The sequence below is a fragment of the Xiphophorus maculatus genome, chromosome 10 (assembly GCF_002775205.1).
Source record: "Xiphophorus maculatus strain JP 163 A chromosome 10, X_maculatus-5.0-male, whole genome shotgun sequence".
Classification (NCBI taxonomy): domain Eukaryota; kingdom Metazoa; phylum Chordata; class Actinopteri; order Cyprinodontiformes; family Poeciliidae; genus Xiphophorus; species Xiphophorus maculatus.
In genome coordinates this window covers 1,668,983-1,690,889 of record NC_036452.1, presented here as the reverse complement: position 1 = coordinate 1,690,889, position 21,907 = coordinate 1,668,983, and the positions used below count along the sequence as shown (strand labels likewise).

The 21,907-nt window shown below is 40.8% G+C and overlaps 1 protein-coding gene across 7 annotated transcripts in view; it reads right to left on the bottom strand.

The window, feature by feature from the left end:
- Positions 1-21,907, bottom strand: part of LOC102217931 (SH3 and multiple ankyrin repeat domains protein 1-like) — a 52,831-nt gene that overhangs the window by 12,917 nt on the left and 18,007 nt on the right. For all 7 annotated transcript variants that reach the window (XR_002753350.1, XR_002753351.1, XR_002753349.1 and 4 more), the window contains exons 4-23: positions 19,793-19,864; positions 19,608-19,716; positions 19,357-19,508; positions 18,785-18,952; positions 17,575-17,616; positions 15,541-15,657; positions 15,387-15,464; positions 15,071-15,137; positions 14,470-14,639; positions 14,271-14,401; positions 13,773-13,903; positions 12,424-12,531; positions 11,488-11,566; positions 4,021-4,103; positions 3,813-3,937; positions 1,939-2,074; positions 1,687-1,767; positions 394-402; positions 209-238; positions 69-125 (exon numbers count right to left, since the gene is read on the bottom strand). Coding sequence is in view for 4 of the 7 variants with exons in the window: in XM_023340392.1 (XP_023196160.1) it covers positions 69-125; positions 209-238; positions 394-402; positions 1,687-1,767; positions 1,939-2,074; positions 3,813-3,937; positions 4,021-4,103; positions 11,488-11,566; positions 12,424-12,531; positions 13,773-13,903; positions 14,271-14,401; positions 14,470-14,639; positions 15,071-15,137; positions 15,387-15,464; positions 15,541-15,657; positions 17,575-17,616; positions 18,785-18,952; positions 19,357-19,508; positions 19,608-19,716; positions 19,793-19,864 (1,945 nt within the window). In the remaining 3 variants the exon portion in view is untranslated. The remainder of the gene's footprint in view (positions 1-68; positions 126-208; positions 239-393; positions 403-1,686; positions 1,768-1,938; positions 2,075-3,812; positions 3,938-4,020; positions 4,104-11,487; positions 11,567-12,423; positions 12,532-13,772; positions 13,904-14,270; positions 14,402-14,469; positions 14,640-15,070; positions 15,138-15,386; positions 15,465-15,540; positions 15,658-17,574; positions 17,617-18,784; positions 18,953-19,356; positions 19,509-19,607; positions 19,717-19,792; positions 19,865-21,907) is intronic.

The window sequence follows — 21,907 nt, the reverse complement described above, 5'->3', positions numbered from 1 at the left end:
AGAGAGGATGAAGATGATGAAGGTGGAGGACACTCTTGACCCTCCAGCTCAGAAACTCCCGGTCTTACTTAGCGCCATCTGATAAACGGTCCTCTTCTTATCTGGACCCTGAGAGGGTTCATACTCTGCAAACGATGGAGCAAAAACAGCAGATCAATCAGAACCAGTTTTAATTAAACTCAGCCTGGCGATAAGATCTGATCTTCACCTGCTTTCTTCTTCCAGGGCGAGGCGGCGGCTGCAGAAGATAAAAACACAGATTAGATACGACTGGGAGGATCGCAGAATAATCAGATGAGGGGTGAAATTCATACTTAGACGTATGACATGGTGAATGCTGGTGTGATGATGGTGATGGAGACACACATGATCATAACCGCACACTGATCCCACCTTTCTCCACTGCAGGCGGCACATTTGGGTAAAAAAAGAAATAAAAAAGGTTTTATTGTGACAGTAGGAATAAAACACGTCGTCACACAACATCTGACTGCTTTTCTATCCATTAACCTCACTGTTTAATTATCGCCTTTCTTCTTCACGGGTCGAATTCAAAGTGTAAATGAGTCAGCAGACTGTTAAAAACCTCAACCTGAACTTCGCTGGAAAGCTCTGCTGCCGCTCATATTTCTGCCTCTTAAAGGTAATTTACTTGGAAAGACATGCCTTTAATTCTTTACTTTTTACAAATAAAAAATAAGTGGTGTGTATTTTTATTCAAACATTCAAGTCAAAACCTTGTACAGTCTTCCTTCCTTACTGACTCGGCTTCTTTGCACATCAGTTTTAAGTCTCATGATTCTTAAAGGATAAAATTGACTTTTTAAAAAAAAAAAACTTTCCTTCGTGTTTTAATGTTTTTTCCTCATCAAAAACAAATCTGGAGTGTTGCTTTGATTCTTCCATGCATGTTTGAAAAATCCTTAAATCTCCATGGCAACCATTCAGCTGTTAAAACGCCTGGGTGGACGTAGCCCCGCCTCCGAGACGCAGCTGCATTTATTTTGTTTTTTGTAGAAAAGGGATGTTAATCATTTTAGACAAAATCTTAAAAATGAACATTTCCTGTAGAAAAGTGTCTAGTTTTCAAATTATTTTAGACTAAGTTGAAAAAAATTAAGAATTAAATGAACAAATGAGACATTAATTGGTTTAATTAATAAAATAAATTAAAGCAGATTTTCAGTTAAAATCTCTGATAGATGTGATTCTATTTATTAGGAAAGTTTTGTTATTAAAAGACAAATATTTTGTACAAATATTTTTTCATATACATCACTGTTGAGCTACAGCTGGAGGCGGGCCGGTTATAATAATCAATAAATCAATTAATAACATAATAAATTAAAATGAGATCAATCATTTCCATTTGAATGAAAACTGGATGATAAAAGTTTCAGTCTGGTGTTTTGGTCTCAACTGGACATTTTTTTGAAGGACATTTTGTTTATTTACTTTTGATATTTAAAATGTCTTCCAGTTCTGGTGTTAAATGTTAGAAATTAAAGTTTATTTATCTTTGAGAATCTGTTCTTCCATCCTTACCGTTATAATTATATAATTATAACTCTCAAAACAACAATGTTGTCGTTTATCGCATTAAATTTATCGCCACAATTGGCCCCGCGCCACACCTTGGACACCCCTGGTCTGGATGTGTGTAGCTGAACTGAGAATCCGTCTCACCCATGTCTTCCAGCTCTGATGTCATCGACTTTGAGCGCAGGGAGATGGCAGGAGGGGTCAGTCGTTTCGACTGCTGCGGGGCTGCCGGAGGAAAGCGGCCAAATGCAAACATTAACGTTTAGGCCTCTTCCAAACAAACACCCGTCTCCAATGGCAACCACGTCTCAACAGGCGTAAACATGGAGTCACATTCATCGGCGTAAGTCAAACACAACACGGAAAGTTACATTTTCCAGGGGAAATCTGACCTACCTTTCTTCCGAGCCGTGTCCTCCAGCTCCGGGTTCCTAGCGACCATCACCACCTTCACCATGAGGCTGTTGCCGCCCTGCCGGATCATGTTGACCACCTGCCGGTGACCCACCTTCACCACATTCTGGCCGTTCACCTGAGAGGCCCAAAGAACCAGGTGGTCGCTTTTTTTTAACTTTAGCATTAGCTTCCACTCAATACCACATTGGTGGAGTGCTTTAGCATTAGCTTCTGCTAATTACCACATTGGTGGAGTGCTTTAGCATTAGCTTCTGCTAATTACCACATTGGTGGAGTGCTTTAGCATTAGCTTCTGCTAAATACCATGTTGGTACAGCACTTTAACATTGGTGGAACTGTTGTTTATGATTACTTGTTTAGGAGCGCTTTAGCATTAGCTTCCACTAAACACCACATTTTGCAGCATATTAGCTTCTGCTTGTCTATACCATCAGAAGCTGATTTTATTTGGGCCTAATTTGGTGCTTTCTTTTATCTAAAACAGGCTGAGCTGAAGGGTTTTTTAATCAAACATACAGGTTTTAAGGAGAATTACTGCCAGTTGAGTCAGAAACTGAAGTAAATGACTTATCTTAAAGCTTGAGCAGCTACATTAGTGACTCATAATCTCCTGCATTTCAATTAGAAGTAAGTGTCAGATTTAATAGAGGTTTGAAAATTGGCATTTCAGAAGTGCCTTTTAAGTGTGGCGTACAGGAACTTTGAAAAGGTAAAAGAAAACCAGCAGAGACTTTCTGTTTGATCTGCTGAGGACAAACTGATGAAGGACTCTGGCTACAGGTATAAAACATGAACTAAGACACAGACACAAACTGAAAATAAACCTGAAGCAGGAAAACAAATTCATTCTTTGGAAATAATCATCCAGATATATTTTTAATAATACTTTTTAATCAGATCAGAGTCTCTGGGAGTTGTCACTTCCTGTTTCCTTTGACTACAAATAAAACTGGACCAATCATGTCTCATCTGACCAAATCGTGGTTCCAGTTTAAGTGTTCTTCTGGAAAACCTTCAGCATCAAAATGGCACCTGATGGTTGTCATGGAGACACGGTAAGGTCACAGTTCCTGTTGTTGTAAACCTTTTTACTAGCTCACTGTATTTTAAGAGGTTTTTCATGTTGGTGTAGCCTGTTAGCGTTAGCAGAACTCGTGTTTATGGTTAGCGGTTTAGGGTTAGCATAGTTAATGTTTTAGTCATTGGTGCCACGACTGATTTTGGTTATCAACATGGTTCAATTTACAATTAGCTTCTGCTAAATACCACATTGGTGTAGCGCTTTAGCATTAGCATGTGATAAATACCATGTTAGTGTAGCATGTAGCGTTAACAGAACAAATGCATATGATTAATGCTTTAAGATTAGCCCACATAGCTTTCTAGTTAGCATTACCCATCACTGATGTTGGGTGTCATTGTGGTTTCATTTAGTGCTTTAGCATTAGCTTCTGTATTGGTTTAGCGAAATAGCATTGACAAAACTTAATGTTTATGATTAGCTTTAAGGTTAGCATAGCTAGCCTTTTATTTAGCACTGCCATCCACAAATTGTGAGTGACAACAAGGCTGAATGTAGTGCTTTACCATTAGCTACTGCTAAATACAATGTTCATGTAGTGTTGTAGCATTAGCACAACCAATGTTTATAGTTAGTGCTTTAAGGTTAGCGCAGGTAGCTTTATAGTTAGCATTACCAACCTCTAATGTTGGTTGAATTTAGTGCTTTAGCATTAGCTTCTGTTTAATACTGGATTAGCATTTTAGCATTGGCAGAACTAATATTTATGATTAGTGCTTTAGGATTAGCTACTTAGCTAGCGTTCCCAGCACTGAGTAGTGAGCAGCTCTACCTCGATGAGGAAGTCCCCCATCCTCAGGCCCGCTATCCAGGCCACGCCCCCCTCATCAACAGACTCCAGGTACTGCAGCGCAGGGAAGGCTGGCGTTGGCGTGAACTCCTCTATGGGAGTCTGAGCTGGAGGGGAGAAGGAAGGAGAAATATGGAGAGATCAGACCAAACGCTGTGTGACGCGCGCTGCGTTTACAGAGCAGGTTTACCTTTGGCTCCTCTGAGCACAAAGCCGAAGCCTTCATTGTCTTTCTTCTGTAGGAGCACTGTCTTCTCCTTAATGATGTAGTCGCTGTGGAGAATAAAGAGCATTCAGAGGAAGAGAGCAAAATTAAAAAATGCTAATGAAAAACATACAAAATACAAAGATAACATGCAAACAGTGACTTTTCTCACTGCGTCGCATTATGATACCCCCCTGCAGCGACGGACAGATAGGTTTCGTTGAGCGGGCCATAAAAGAGGCATTAGTTTACAGAGCGGTAGATGGCTGGGGTACAGTTAGCATCATAATGAGAGCAGTTTCCACACCACAGACTGATCACAGACTGATCCAGCTGCAGCTGACGAGCACTGAGCCAGAGGAAGAGCACATCAGGGAAATCTGCACTCACACTGATCACGGAAAACAACCAAATGCACCTAAATTGTTGCATCTGCTTTCACCGCCTCCGGCAGCTTCTACATGGATGCTGCTGCACCGACTGCTGGTCATACATGACACTTCAAATTATATAGGAGATGAAGTCAGACATGCCTGTAATCCCGGCCCCGCCTGCACAAACCAACCCGGGTTGGCAGGAGAGAAACAGGCGGTGAGGCTGGATTAGAGCTTCCTGCGTTAGTCCATCGGCATGTCTGGACTGGGAGGCAGCACCGGGCGAACGGACTCGACTCGGCCACACAAAGACTCGAATCATGACTCGCTGCTGGACTCTATGTCGGTCCAGTCCATCTCGGTTAGAGCGCTCCGGAGTTTCATCTGTGTTTCTCAGTCAAAATGGAACCAAATTAACGGAACCGGGATCCAGCAGAAACAATCACTGCAGTGGTTCAGATTGTTTCCAGTTCCTTTATCGCCAGCAGGAAGCAGGAAGCTGGATAAAGTTTGTAGAAATCATGAAGAGGCTCAGTGTGGAGGAAGGATGAAGGCCTGATCGTCATGTGCACCATTTTAGTTATTAGCCAAGTAGCTAGCATTCCTACCAGCCCTGTTTAGTCCGCTTGCCTAGAAAGTCGAACTCCGGTCCTTCAAACCTTGGTCTGGGTTCGGTTGAAATGAACTCTGGTTTGTTTGATATGTGAACGCCAAGTGGACTCTTAAAGCAGGAAGTGAACTACAGCGCAGGGCATTCTGGGTAAATACAACCAAAGCTAACGTGTTAGCCTAGCGCTAGCAGCAGAAATGGCTCCTGGTCTTCAGCCAAAGACTAAAGAGAAATCCTCCAACACTAAAATCTGACGCCTCCATCTTGTTTCCATCTGGTGAAACAGGAAGTTGCTCTCAGCGTCTTCAGAGGCTTTTCTGTCGTTTCCTTCAGTGGTTCTTGGTGCAGCGCCCCCACAGGCCAGGAGGGGAACAGGTTGGTTTGGGTCAGAACCACAGCAGCTGGAGGTGGAGCAGATGGTGGAGTTCTGGTTCCAGTAGAACCGGGTCGACCGGACTTAATGGGGAAAAGAACCTACATTTGTATCCATATTAGATCAATTTGTTCACAGAGGCTAAAGCTAATGGCTAACATGAGAGAGGAACAACTCTCTGCTCTAAAAAAAGTCATTACGCTTTTTTAGGTGAATGATGTTTTTCTAACCTCCTATCAAAAAGTCTTAAAGGGGCAGTGTTATGTATTTTCCAGACACATTGTGACTTTTTATAGCATAATCAAGTAACTATGTTATGGTTGCCATGGAGATTAAAGATTTCTCAAACATGCATGAAAGAATCAGAGCAACAGTTCAGGTTAGTTTTAGATAAGAAAAAACATTAAAACACGATGGAAAGATATTAATAAAGTTATTTTTAAATAATACTCCCCTTTAAGCCTTTTTGAGTAATAAACTGAACTTGATGTATTGATTGGTAACTGATCAACTGGAACGGAGGGAAATGATTTGGACTGTTTTTTGTGCCTGACCAGGAACCTTTTAGATGTTCAGTTTTTTATTCATGTTGCACACAGGAAGATCCCAGGTGGTGCACCGCCTCCAACCCTCCATTTGCAAAAATCCTCTGTCTTTCTGTAAATGAACACAGAAAGCCTCCATGATGACATTCACATAAACCTCTGATGTTTTTTGGTTTTGGAATTTAAGTCTGTTGGATTAGTTTAGTTCGGTTTAGTTTGGTTTGGTTCAGTTCGGTTAGTTTCGTTTCGGTTCATTTCGGTTTAGTTCAGTTCAGTTCGGTTTAGTTAGTTTCGTTTCGGTTCATTTCGGTTTAGTTCATTTCGGTTTAGTTCATTTTGGTTTAGTTCAGTTCGGTTTAGTTCGGTTCATTTCGGTTTAGTTCATTTCGGTTTAGTTCGGTTCATTTCGGTTTAGTTCAGTTCGGTTTAGTTCATTTTGGTTTAGTTCAGTTCGGTTTAGTTCGGTTCATTTCGGTTTAGTTCATTTCGGTTTAGTTCGGTTCATTTCGGTTTAGTTCAGTTCGGTTTAGTTTGGACCAGCCGTCACCTTCAGCCTGCAGGTTGTTTAATCTGAAATCTGCTGCAGGTAACTGCTTCAAATCTAACAGACCTTCACATCAAAATGTCCCTTCAAAAGGCGGCTAATAAGGAATATTTTGTAGGTAAAACTTAAAATTTTGTCACAATATATTGTGATGCTTTTGTGATAATGATAAAATGGTGATGAAATAAATCTATTACTGCTTTTTAGGAAACAAATGTTTGAATGTATGGAACAGCATTCATGTCTTAAGAAACATTTCCATTTGAAAAAGTCTAATGTGATTAAAAAATTAATCACCACCTTCTTTCCAAAAGAGGTTTTGGACCAAACAAAATTTAAATATCGCTTTAGGCAAAAAAAAGAAGTTATTTTAGGAAGGTGACAAAACAGAAGTGGAACAAATTTGATTTTCTTCTGGTGAAAAGTTGGGTTTGTGTCGCATTTTCCTGCCGTTTTAACGCAGCAGCATTTTAATGCCAGAGTTTCATTCATTTTTCCTGCATGTAGTATTTTTAAACCTCTGTTCGGTTCTCCGTCTGTCCTGCTGCATTGTGCCTCCGCGTCTGAAACGCCCACCAGAGCTATCAGAGCAACAACAACACAACCAAACTCTGCCGGCTGCCCGGCGCTCCGGCGGAGGAACGCAGAGAAAGTTTGGATCCCGAGTCCAGAAGATCCAGACACCAAGACGCGACTTTAACACTCAACAGCCCGGCTGCTTTCCCCCCAACCGAGGGCCGTTTCTGCTGCCGTCTCCGTCGAGGCTTTCGCCAACGCTCAGCCGCCTTCCAGCCATCTGCTCCTCACACCTCCGTCCCTTTCCTCTCACCCTGTCCTCCATCATGCCTCCCCGCTCCGACGATCAAAGGAACGCCGCACACGGAAAAAAAAAGGATTTATGTTTTTTATTCTTTCAGCCGCTGAACTCGAGCGTCAGGAAAAAAGCGCAACTGAAGTTATTGCGTTCCCTCCTGAGTCATCCTCCCTCCGATTCACAATCAGAGAGGGGGAAAAGACGGCATTTTAACCATTCACCTGCTGAATGCACACACACACGCGCACACACCCCCCCCCACACACACGGTGCAGAAAGGGGGGCTCAATAAGTAAAGCAGCTGACAGATGTTAGAGACTCAGTGTGAGACACTCCCACAGAAAACACATCCTTCATTTAACAGACACATAAATAGATGAAGATAAATAGATATATATAGATAGATAGATAGATAGATAGATATATAGATATATAGATGAATGGAAATGTGAAGGAAAATAATCGACTAATATTTCAAATTAATCCAAATTTTGATGTTTAAGCTGCAGATTTAGAGAGAAACGGGAATAAATGAGAATTTTAGGTGAATCAGAACAAAATCAGAGAGAATGAAATACACCCACACTGTCTGACTGAAATGCATCAATGTGAGCTGACACACACACACACACACGCGCACACACACACACGCCGCCAGGCTTCAGAAAACACACAGCAGGAAGAGACGGGAGCGAACATGCAGCAGCGACGGCGTCCACCAGCGCAGACATGCACATGCATGGGAGAGAGTCGGAAAACAAAGCGATTCACACACACACACACACACACACACACACACACACACAGAGCGCGTTAGTCTGGCTTTGAAAAAGGCACGGCCTCTCAGTAGCAGCATCTACCTCTCCCCTCTCTCCATTGTCCTCTCCTCACATCCATAGCCAGCCAATGAATGGAGAAACAGCCGCTACCTGTAAATGAACCACACGCTCCTGTTTCTGGGGCCCAGTGATGGCCACGAAGAAGAGAGGGAGAGAGAGAAATCTCTCTCTCCGCATCCCCCCATTGCCATGTACCCCCCTCCTCTCTCTCTCTCTCCTCCTCTTCCTCCCTGTCTTCCAGTGAAAGCTCGCCCGGCAGAGAGAGAGAGAGAGAGAGTCTGCAAAGCTGCGTACTTCACAGGAGGAAGACGATGCGAGGGAAGATGAAGAGAGGAGGAGGGTTGTGTTGCTGAACTGCGACATCGGACTGATGGGGCGCTGAACCGGCGGGCCGGCGCAGCTGGTATCTGACCTCATCTACCTTCAATTCAACAACTTTGCTTCAAACAGAAACACTAGCTGCGTTTCCACTGAATAAAAAATTGCGTAAATTTGAATTATGAAAATAAATTTGTTTTGTCGAAACTGACTGATTTGAACAAACTCAGGTTTTCGATATAAAGTTTTTGGACCAGGATGAGGTTCGTGTATCTGGCAAAACTGAAACAGAAACACTTCTTTTGCATCACAGAAGTCACATGATCAACAACCAGATGCTACTACTGCTGGAAACATCAAAGAAGACAACAGGAAGTGGTAGGAGGCCGATGTTTTTAATGACTTATTGCCTGAGCAAACTTATTCAAACGCTGCAAATTGTGTTTTTTCGGCATTAGCGGAATATCAACAAACTTTCACCATAAAACAGTGAAAATTGGAATTACAAAAATAAATTTGCTTAACAGAACCTGCTAATTTCAAAAAAACCTTTTTTAAATACAAATTCTTGCTGTAGGATGAGGCGGTTCTTCAGCCATTTTGAAATCCATCCATCACCGCAGTGGAAACAGTTTTTTCATATCACACGAGTCATGTGATCAACAACAGGATGTTTCTACTGGTGGAAACGATGAAGAAGACGACAGGAGGTGGTAGGAGTTTTAGAATGACTTATTGCGTGAGCATAAGCGTAATCATGTCTAATTTTAATTGCTTTTCTTTTTCAATATAAATACCACAATTGCAAAATTGTGTTTTTTTTGACGTTAGTGAAATATCGACAAAGTTTTGTAACGTGATGTTTCCTGTTTTATCCAGTTTTCACTTCACATCGTTTTGTTTATTTGCAGTTATGAGGCACGATGGCGAAACATGAAACTCCAGCAGGTTGTTGCTAGGTAACCAGAGAGTGAGTGAGTTAGCTGATTCCACCCACCGAGCTTAGCTAGCTGTGAGAGGTTTAGCGGCTAAAGTCTTTTTTCTGCCTACATCTCCCAGAATGCTGCGTGGCTCTGGATCGGAGTGAAATTATTGAATATTGTATCAGATGTATTATCTATTGATACTGATCACAAGGTGATGTCAATGTATATTTCTATCATGATATATATTATTGACTCGTTGTCCAGTCCTGAGTGAATGTTTGATCATTTGAAGCAAAAGATGATTCTGCAGGTTAAAAAAATCTTCCAACGTCGATAACTGGAAGACTGAAATTCTTCATAGCAGATTCTCTTTTGCAGAAACTGAAGCTAAAACTGCCACTTTCTGAGTTTTGGTTTTAAATGCAGAATGTGTATATTGTGGTATCGTTTACAGTCTTTGAGTGGGTTGTTCTTTCAGAAAATGTGTTTTTAGAGTCTGTTTACACGGCAGCGCCACATGCAGCAGAGGCTTTGAACCAGAAGCCGCAGAGGAAGTGAAGTGAAAGTGGAAACTCCTCGGCTCAAGGACGGCGTGTCGGAACAAAGGGAACCGCCGAGTCCTTCTCCGTGGCCCTGAGGAGCCGACGCTTCAGCCTCCTCATGACTCATCAGCAGCATCATCATCATGATGTATATCGCTGCCAGTTTCATGTTCGCGTTCGTCCTCCTCCTGAACGAGACGCAGAGCTTCATAACAAGCAGCAGCAACTGCAGGAAAATCCCTCTAACGAAGCGTTATCGGATTAGAAGATGAAGGTGGAAAGCAGGCAGGTTGAGACGGAGGAGAAGAAGGAGAAGAAGAAGAAGAAGAAGAAGAAGAAGGAGAAGAAGAAGAAGAAGAAGAAGAAGAAGAAGAAGAAGAAGAAGAAGAAGAAGAAGAAGAAGAAGAAGAAGAAGAAGAAGAAGAAGAAGAAGAAGAAGAAGAAGAAGAAGAAGAAGAAGAAGAAGAAGAAGAAGAAGAAGAAGAAGAAGAAGAAGAAGAAGAAGAAGAAAAGCGGTTCAGCGTCAGCATGAAGACGCTTTCAACCCAAAAACCAACAACATGGAGGATGTTTCCCCACACAGCCAGGACAAACTCTGAAATCTCGACAGTTAAAAGAAATAAAGAAACAGATTTCCTGACTTAATGCAACATGATTTACAGTGCTGAGACTTGATTAAAATTTTAACAGAATTAATAGCTGGATATGTAATCAATCACATTTTAAGCAAAAATATACAGTACAGACCAAAGGTTTGGACACACCTTTTAATTCACGGAGTTTCCTTTATTTTCATGACTATTGACATTGTAGATTCACACTGAAGGCATCAAAACTATGAATAACATGTGGAAATATGCACTAAACAAAAAAGTGTAAAACAACTGAAAATAGCCCTTATATTCTAGTTTCTTCAAAGTAGCAACCTTTAGCTGTGATTACTGCTTTGCACACACTCTGCATTTTCTTGATGAGCTTCAAGAGGTCGTCACCTGAAATGGTTTTCACTTCATAGGTCAACCTGCCCTGTCAGGTTAATAAGTGGGATTTATTGCCTTATAAATAGTCATGAAAATAAAGAAAACCCATTGAATTAGAAGGTGTGTCCAAACTTTTGGTCTGTACTGTATATATCAGCAAAATAAGCAACATTCTCATTAAAATTTTTTTTTACTGTTAAATTATTGAATAAACATAAAATATGAGATTAATACCAGAGATATTTATATCTTCTAATCTGTTTTTCAGCCATCAGGTTGGAAAAAGTTCATCTTTCCAGAGCTTCTTTAGAAATCTGAACGCTGACATTAGCTACATGCTTCATGTTTAGCATTCTGATGCTATTTTAGGCTAGCATAGCTTCACTGCTAGGCTAACTCCTTTTAGCACAACTTGAACACAACAATAGTCTTTTCCATCGTCCAATCAGATCGTTTAGAAGCAGAAATTAAGCCCTGGTGCGACCAGAGAAGCGGCTTTGTTGTGTTTTCGTTCTTCCCTGTTCATGTTCTGACTGGACTCCTACTGGACTCTGTGAGAATCACCCCAGTGCTCCCAGTTGTCTCACCTTGGCCCATCGGTACCGTCGTATGCTCCCACTGTGACGTTACGGAAAAGTTTCCTCTTGGCCTTCTCGCTCCGCGTCTCTGAAACATCCAGAAGAAACCAACGTCCAATTAAAGCCATCAGCTTCCATCACATGTTTCTGTAACCCATCAAAAAACTAACGGACGTTTATTTACACCCTACTACTGTCCTCAGCGTGGGAAAACGTTTCCTTATCAGGGATAAAATATGCTTCTGTCCTGGAATAGACCAAGAGATGTTTTCTGGTTAATTTATATTTAATGTTGTGACTTCAGGTTCTGGTGGAAAATTGAGAATCATCTACAAGATAATCCAAAACTGTGATTTTCAAAGTGGGGGCCGTGGTCCCCTGGGAGGTCGCCAGGGGGCGCTCTGGGGCCTCCGAGAGTTGGAGGGAAAAAGAGAGGGGAAAAAAACAAACATTTTTTTAATCTTAAATTTTTCATCATAATTTTTATTTTCTGTCTTTTAATAAAGATTTATATAAACTGTACATTCAAATAATTGATTTAAATTATATTTTGATTGGATGCCAGTCAAATTCATCAAAGGAAAAAATTACATAGAACATATGAATAAAAAGTCCTGATAAGACTAAATTTAAGATCTGTGATTAACATATTTAAGGCCAACTTACAGTTTACAAAAGAATTTAAGACATTTTAAGACGTTAAATATCCGCGGACTCCTTAATGAGCTCATTAAATGACTCCATGAGTATCAGATATTTAACTCTTTTTTTTAACATTGAATATTATTGATTTGCAGAAAAAAATATTCTTAATTTTCTATCAGTGGGAAACTATTAAAAGATGTAAACAGTTTTTTATTGTTCGGATTTAAATGAATCAAACCCTTCCAGGTTATGTTTACAATAAGCTGAGCGATGGTTCAGACACATCCTGTGTGATTTTACCTTTCTCTCTGCTGGGCGGCGCCACTTCCTGCACGCAGTCGGAGGGAAACCAGCCGGTGCGTCCTCTCGCCGTTCCCTCCCAGTAGCCCCCCTCTCCCACACTCAGCACTGAGGAACAAACATGCTGATGTTTATACAAGCATGGACAAACATTTACAGCACATGTCCATGTAGGCAGAATGTAGTTTACGTTGATCAGACCCCAACCGTCCAATCTAAAGACAAATGATCTGTTTAGACGTTTCATAAAAAGCTCCAGAGAAATCTAATAGTTGGATGTTTATCTGAAAAATCAACACAGCATAAACATAAACAGCAGACTTTCCCTCTTTAACATCATGAGCAAATATATATTTTTAAGTGAAGCTCCTATTAAAAAGCTGTCTGATGGACTGCTCCTCGGCCCCCGGCTCTTTAAACGCCGCGGTTTCAGCAGCACGCAGTTTGAGGATTTAATTCATAATCTGGGAGGTCTAAGTTCTGCTTTTGGAGATTTTCCACATCAAAGTGTAACTAATCCCTCTGTGAAAGCAAAACCCCAGAGGAATTTAGAAAGCTTCCACTAAAGTGGGTGGAGTCCAGATACACAGAGGGCGTGGCCTAATGTGGGGATGGGCGGAGCACCAAATTAATGACTGTCGCTGTTTTCAGAAACTTTAAAGGTCCTTCGTACCACTTTTATTTAAAACACGACTTGCAACAAATCTAACAATTTCTTTTTCAAAAAAGCAACTAATAAATCAAGTGAGTTTTCAAAAAGCAACTAGAAACAATCTAGAGAATTATTTTTTGGTTTTTCTCTCTTTCTACCAAAAACTTCATAATAAAGTCTTCAGTCTGGTGGTTTGGTCTCAACTAGCACAGACTTCATAATTCATTTTGTTTGTTTGTATTGGATATTTAAAATTTCTCCCTGTTGTAATATTTATTAGAATTTAAAGTTTATTGATCTCTGAGAACGTGTTCTTGTATTATTATTATTATTATTATTATTATTATTATTATTATGCCATTATTAGCATTATATTTCAGGAAAATGGTCTCGAAACAACAACATTATTGTTTGTTGGGATGATTTATGGTCCAGTAACATGTGTTACTGTGACAGGCCTAATCATGCTTTACTGTCCTGCACAGAGACTCATCACTTCCCCTGTAAGCTTTTATAAATCCGTCTTTCTGCTCTTATTGTTTCTGTGATGGTTTCTACTGTAAATCTGCTAATGACATGCAGCGACAAACAGTGAGATCATTATAAAGTCCCTGCGCTGATGAATCATCCTCCACCGGCTGAAGGATCCTCTCTCTATATCTTCTGTTTCCTCATGTGTGAATTTTTATTTCCTCACCTTTTACTTTGTCGCCTTTGTTAAGTGAGATTTCTCTGTCTCCGCTGGCGGAGTGAGAGCGGACGGCGACGTAAACCCGGCCCGGCACCGCGCTGTACATCCGCTTCATCTGACCGCCGCCCGGCGCCGCGCTGCGGGTCAGACAAACGTTTACTGGACCGAACCAGAGCCCTGAAGGAAACATCTCCACATACTTTATTCCAGGGATGCAACTATCGATTGTTTTAGTAATCAATTATTCTGCTGATTCATCGGATAAAAAAAATGGACAAATTCTAAAGATTTTTCATTTAACCATTTATATACAATAAAGAAATAAAGCTGTGAGTATATAATTAAATTCTTCCTTTGTAAGTCAGAAGATGAACATTGTATTTCCTAAAATGCAGAAACTGCATTCCTTCAGTGAATTTGTAGCAAAGGAAGAAAATACAGATAAAACATTTTAGACACTTAACTTCTTATTTTCTAGTTTTTCCTCTAGTTTCTAGGCTTTACCCCTGCCGGCCTCTAGGCTGCCGGTGCCGCTCCTCCGTATCGCTCTGGCCTCCTCTGCCTCTGGACGGGGACCGGGTTCGGTTCCGGGGGCTGCTGGAGCTCCTGACCCCGATGGAGGCCCGGCGCTGGCCCTGCACAGACGCTCCACATCAGTCGACACACAGACGGGCCGGGCGGACCAGCTGAACGGCGTCAGTACCTGCCCCGGGTTGGTGGCGGCCTTGGCGGGGAGGATCAGCGGGTCGGAACCGGTCACGGTGTTGTCGCTGTTGGCGCGCAGCAGCGGGTGGGAATGGAGCGAGGGGAGAGGCAGCGTGTGGACGCTCTCCTTTCGCCTGGGAACAAACTTTGGTGACTCTAAAAAGGGAACTGATGATGTGACACATGATGGGGAGGGTTTTATCGACGGACCAGGCGCCAGGTGAAGCAGGTCAGGAGGAAACATGAGTTAGAAATCAGGCAGACCCAGGAGAGCCGTGTAGCTAAACACATGTGAGAAAGTTTATTTGGTGCTTTTGTAAAGTCAAAATTAAAACCAATGATTTGGATTATTTAGCCTGTCAGAATAAGAGTTCATATTTTCACCATTCATTTGTAAATGTCACATTTTTCATTAGCAGCTAAATGATTAGCTATAAACTAAACATGTTGAAACTGTGACATTTATAAATGAATGAATAACATGGTGAAAATATGATTTTATAAATGAGCCTGCATCTTTTTTCTCTTACTTCCGGCTCAATAACCCAAATTATTGATTTTAATTTAACTTTACTGGAAACTGAACCAATAAAACGTACCAACGTCCATGTCTTTATGGTTTTTAATAATCTCTCCAAGTTCAAAGTGACCTGACATCACAGCCACCTGCAAACAGAAATCAAACCAATCAAAAAAACCTTTTCTGATTAAAGTCACACTCACTGGCCACTTTATTAGGTACACCTGCCGGTTGCTCATCAATTAGCTCAGTCTTGTAGCAACAACTAACAGCTTCAGAGATGCTGAAGATAAAACCTGAGAGCTTGTTGGATTAATGCCATGAAGAATTAAAGTCCGTCTGGAGGCTCAGTGTACCTAATAAAGTGTCAGCTCTCACTGGATGAAGTCGTTTACCTGAAAAGGAGTCTGGCCATGTTTGTTCTTCGCCTCCTTGTTGGCCCCCCGGTACAGCAGAACCCGGACGCAGCTTTCCTGAACCGGACAACAATCCACGCTGTAAAGCTCTTCGCTTTCACAACGTCTCCGCTCCAGTTTGTTTCAATCTCACCTTGTTGTAGAGCGCTGAAATGTGAAGTGCAGTGTTCCCTGAGGCGTTTTGAGAAGCCGTGTCCGCTCCATAAAACAGCAGATGCTCCAAGTGTTGAGCAAAGCCGTTCTGGCAAGCCTTTTAAAGTCAGAAATAGGAGCAAACTGTTAGTGTTACGAGTGCAAACAAAAACAGGTTGAACCCAAGAGATGCAGCCATAACCAGTAAATTATACGTCTGACGTCTTCGTTTACATTTAAATTAGTTGGCAAAACAGGAAACAGAAAATCAGCAGCTGGACATGCAGGGGTGTCCAAACTTTTTGCCACTTGGTCCAAAATTGTTCAGTCAAAAGAAAAAATAACAGAAAAAGGATTTTGCTGCATTAAAAGAAATGAAATTAGTTTTCATATTGTTTTGGGCTCAATCAACCAAATTTATCCTCAGCTATAGAAACTTTAAGTCATTCCCTTTCAAAACGCGTCAATAATTAAAACTAAACTAAAAGTTTCTCAATGTGATTCGTATTGTAAAAAACAAACTGGTTTTTGTTGCACTATTATTTACTGTAAATGTTATTTTGGTAATAATTTCACACAAATCAACCACCTGAACTATCATTCTTAAACTGCAGTTGGGGCCACAAAAAAAATGTCCCAGGGCCTGAAATGGCCCCCGCGCCGCACTTTGGACACCCCTGCTCTAAAGTTCTCTCACATTTTCCAGCAAGACGAAAATATGGCAAGATGCAGCCAAAATGAAATAAAAATAAAACACAGTGACAGTGGCTTCACACGGAGACAGAGCAGGAAATGCACCTTTAAATTCAGCAGAAGTTTTCACACCCCGCAACTTTTCACACCCCGCAACTTTTCACACCCCGCAACTTTTCACACCCCGCAACTTTTCACACCCCGCAACTTTTCACACCCCGCAACTTTACTTATGGTTTATGTGGCAGAACAAAACAAAACACCGACTCAGATACTCACTGCAGTTCTCTAACGTTTTGGTCAGGAAATCATTTTCACGTTTATTCAGAAACAAAATGGGAACTGAATTTACTGCAATTTAATTATTGATTTTTTAAAGTCTGTTTTTGAGCAAAAGTTGCTGTATGTAAAATAAAATCAAAACAAAATTGTTCTAGGTATAAATTAGTTATTACAAATTTCAAAGGGAAAAACACAGAAAGTCTCCATCTGCATCAGGTCAAACTGATTTAACTCTGATTTATTTATTCCTCATAAAGGCAACAATGCTTATTAATAAACACATCATGTGAATATGAAACAGCCAGAAAGGCTCATTTTAATCTGCAGCTGCCTAAAAACTTACAACTAACATCCAGAACAGCATGATTTATGAAGTACAGATAAAACTATAAAACTATCATGATTTACAAAAAACATTTTTAATAACAAAAAAGTCACAACTGTGAGGAAAAAAAAGAATGTAAAAAAATATTCAACTTGGAGGCCAAACAAAAACATGACGACTGACTGAAATGTTTTTTCTAATGGCTGCAGAACCATTTAACCCATTCCTAAGCTGTGTCCAGGGGCCACAAGAAACTACTCCAAGGGCCGCAAATGGCCCCCGGGCCACACTTTGGACATCCCTGGATTAGATCAAAGCAGATTCTTTAGGTTTGACAGCCTAGTCAAAGTCTAAACCAAATCCAACTAGCAGTTTGTGGAAAAGGCTTGAAAATGACTGTTCACTTGCTAAACTTGAGTTTCTGAGTCTGCAGACGAGCAAACCGAACCCGAGACGTTCCATAAATGCACGCCACATTTTCTAGAAAACATTTCCTCCTACTTCACAGATACTGAGTCCTTCCTTTGTGTTGGTCTGGCACCTAAAGTCTGTGGTTGTAACGAAACAAATGTGACAAAATTAAAGGTTTGTGGATAATTTAGCAGAAATATTTCCGTCAGCAGGAGCCGCGCCGGGCTGAAGCAGGAGAACGGAAACACTTCTGCTCATGTGGATGATCAGAACGTCAATGACTTTCTGACAGGATGGACGGTGAGATGGAGGAATGAAAGGTACCTTATGGATTTCTTCCATTCCAAATTCCTCTTCATCCCTGTGCTATGGAGAGAGGAGGAAGAAGAGAGAATGAAAACGAGTGAGGATGTGGGAGACGCACAGATCAGATGGCGGTGCATCGCTTCACTTAATGGAAAATGTTTAGAAGAGACCTAATATTCTAAATTCACTTTTTGCATGTTTTTGTTTTTCCATTTTGGTTTCTACTGCTTTAAAAAAGAAAACTAAACTCCCAGCCATTTTCTGGCAATAAGTTCATGTTTTCTGGTGGAAAATGAGCCATTTCAAAAACCTTTTTAACATTGAGTCACATTCCACAGGAACTACACCGATACCTAGCAACCCCAGCCAAGCCCAGCCCGTTACCTAGCAACCTGGAATTCCAGCACATTTGGCCAGCTGGTTTTACTTGTAAGTTAGTTTTGTCTTATTTCAAATGTTCTCTAGAAACTAGACCAAAAATACTTGGTAAGAGATTTTGATGTTTTTGCTGTGAAGATTTAAAATCCACTTCAGCTGGACTGCCTTGTTGCTGAAATGTGCAAATAAACCTGATTGAATATAAGAAAAAGACAAACCCTGAAAAGGAATCTATAGTGTAAAATTTACATTTTGCTCGTTTCTGTTCTTCCATTTGGGTTTTTGCTGCTTCTAAACAGAGCAAGCACCAAAAAAAAACAAAAACAACACAGCTGTTTTTGGAAATGAGTTCATGTTTTTTGGTGTTTGGAAAATGAGCCGTTTCAAAAACCTCCAGAATGCAACGTCACAAGTCAGCAGGCACTGCCTGTTACCTAGCAACCAGAGCCAAGCTTCAGCTGGACAATGGCTGCTGGAAAAGACAAGAGTTTTGTTGTTTACTTACCATCCAGAAACCACTTTCTGCATTCTTGCTTGTTGCGCAGGAGGCTACATTTCTGCTTTTCAAAGATATACGGTTGTACAACTGTGTATCTGTTTGCAGCCATTTTGACATGCGTGTGTAAACGTTGAGTTGGGGCGTGGCCAGCAGCAACTTATTGGCTTTAAAGTGACAGGAGGCCTTAAAACAACTAAAATCTTATCTAAGAATGATTTTGTGCAAAACATGCTTTGTGTAGGCCATAGATCTATCCTAAACTCTTAGATCTACCCTAAAGCATAATAGGTAACTTTTGCGACAAACACATGAGACACAGAGGCAGGAAGCTGATTGGCTGGACGGAGCTACCTGATGGCTCTCATCCCAGCCGTTCTCGTCCCTGGTGCCCAGCTTCGCCCGGTAATACAGCAGCGTCTCGCAGCAGGACGTTTCGCCCCCTGTCAGCACAGTGTGGTACAGCGGGGTCAGGCCACAGCGGTCCTTGTAGTCCGGAGACGCTCCGAGGGACAAAAGTGCCTGGTGAGGACAGGACAGAGGGACGAAGATGACGATGAGACGCTTCTCTAAAGAGAAAACTCTTTGTCACGTGAGCCAAATCTCTTGAGTCAAACAAACTCACGGGACAAGAAATAAAAAAAATAAATAAGGCAAATAAAGTAGTTTGATTTTTTTCTTTGATTCTTTCATGTTTGAGAAATCCTGTAATCTCCATGGCAACCACTCATCTGTGCAAAACGCCTGGGAGGACCTAGCCCCGCCTTCGAGGCGCAGCTCCTCTTCTGCACCTAGCTCCTTCAGACTAGCCAGCAGCAATTAGCAAACAGCTGGTGGAACTGCTGCGCTCATAGGAGTTATGGTTGTTCTGAGTGAGCGGGTGTGTGTGTGTGTGTGTGTGTGTGTGTGTGTATCGATGTTCTCACCAGCAGTCCGGCATGGTTGTGAGCTCTCACAGCTTTGTGCAGCGCCGTCATGCCGTCACGGCTCCTGAAATCCATGTGGGTCCCGCCCAGAACCAGCAGCCGGACGCCGTCCACCGGCAGGCCGGACTGCACCGCCACCGCCAGCGGCGTCTCTGGAAGAAAAATCCAAAATATTTCACATTTCATAACAACTCTGAATACAGATCATGCTACACCTTTCAGATTTTATCAGTAAATCATCAGAATCTCACCTCCGCTGTCAGGGTCATGAAAATTTGGATCCAGACCTTTTTCCAGAACTTTTGCCATTTTCTCCATCGCTCCAGTTTGGACGTATTCCAGAAACTTCTTCTGGCTGGCCTGCATGCAGAGCCAGGTTACAGACCGCTGGGCAGCTGCTATCAGACATGATTAAGAACTGAGGAAGAAGAAATACCTTGGTGCTGAGCTTAGCCAGAGCCTTCTCATCCAGGTTGGTCTGTTTGTAAACTCTGGTTTTATACCGAAACTGAGGGGGGAAAAAAGCATCAGATATGTGTGAAAAACATGAGTCATGTCTAAAAAAAAATCTACTTTTCAAACTGTGAGCCTGGTTCATGAAGACAAAATGGCCGCTGTTCCTGTGTGCTGCAGCGAATCTCTGCTTCCCACTCAAAGCTGCCAGAACAGGACTGTGATTCATTTCTTCACATTTAGATTCATTTTTGGGAAGAAAAATAACTTAATCACACGAGTTTCTAAGCCTGTCATGATAACAAATTTTACTGGACGATAATCCGTCTCAGAAATTATTACGATAAAAGATAATATTGTCATTTTGAGACCATTTTTAATACTATAAAATACTATGTATACATGTTTTAGAAAATATGCAGAAAAAATTCTGCTGCTTTGTTTTTGATGATGTTTATGTATAAAAAAGTGAAGATGTAATATACTTGTTTCTATCGTCACTTTGTTTCAGTCCACACTTTGTGTGCTTGTCATTGAAATAAATTCAATTTTTTTTATCTAACCTGTACTACTTTATTTTTTTCATTGTTGTGTATTTTTTTCCTTTCATTTCGACTTTCAAAAGTTAAAAAAATGACTGAAAAAATGAAAAAACGTGAACTTGAACTAATAATAACGGCATAATAATGCAAGTAAACTCATTTAAAGACCAAAGAACTTAATGTCTAAATAATATTTAACACTGGAACCAGAAATACATTTTAAATGTCAAAAATAAACAGTTAAAATGAATTAGGAAGTATCTGTAATCAAAATTGCTTCCAGCTTTGACAAGGAAAATTGGCAAAAGGGGCAGGAAGTGCAAGCTGTTTAGTTTGTGCTAGATGTCAAATGTTTGCAGCGTTTCTTAAAATGGCGAATCTTCAACTAAATTAAAAGGGAGCGTCTCTTTAACAAATGTCCAAATGAAAATGAATGTGCTCATTTTAATTTCATCATGTAGATAATTGATTTATTGGTGATTGTGGCAAGCTAAAGAGTTTGTAAATAAATGTTTTAACATTTCTATTCAGTAAATTCCCATATTTGTATCCAACTGGAACTAGTATCTAGAACTTGCAGAGCATTTTTAAAGGGAACCGGTACTTGGAGATTATTTTTATTTAGGTAAATATCTCAGTAATAATAGGTGTAACCATCTGCACAGCAGGATCAGCCTCATTCATATTTATTTCTAAAATCATTTAAAATCTGAAGGAACAACTACGCATGCTGGATAAATAAGAAACCTCCAAAAAAAACTTTATTTTATTTTTTTTTTACCCCTCCAGGGTCTTTTTGTGGCTCTAGTGTCCCTTATATGACAGCAGGCTGACAGGAAACAGGGAAGCAGAGGGGGGAAGACATGCGGCAAATGTCGTCGGGTCCAGGAGTCGAACCCGCGACGGCCGCGTCGAGGACTCAAGGCCTCCAAATGTGTGTCGCGCTGACCGCTACGCCACCACGGCACGCCCCACAAAACTTTATTTTAATAATATCTAATGCCGAATGCATCACAAAAGCTCAAATTGTATGTAAAGGGTTTGTACCTAGATAAACTGCAGAATATTACTGAGTAACAAGGTGTCAATAACTGACTCTCTACTCTATGAGCTTATTTGGATCCTGGTTACTGGATCTGGTTTGAACCACAACATCCACCAGATGGCGCTGTGGGATTTACAAATGCAACTTTATACTTCTCTGCTGACCAATCACTCAAAACTAATAAATGTACTTTGCATTTTAAATACGTAATTTGGATAATATGAGATAAAATATACAACTGAATAAAAATGAACAGATTTTTCTCTTGGTTTTTCTGAAATTCTGAGCCAAAAGGTAAACTTAGGCCTGTTTCCTGGTTCTTCAAAGATTATTTCTACATTTTATAGATCATTTTTCAGGCATAACTGCTGCTTATATTAAACAAATACACCAGAAATTATTTGTTTACATTTACAGAATACAACCAGGTCCAAATCTGTATCAAATAATTTATGGCTTATTATATTAAAGCGTGCTTTTTGTCAATTAAAAGAATAATTTTCATTCATCT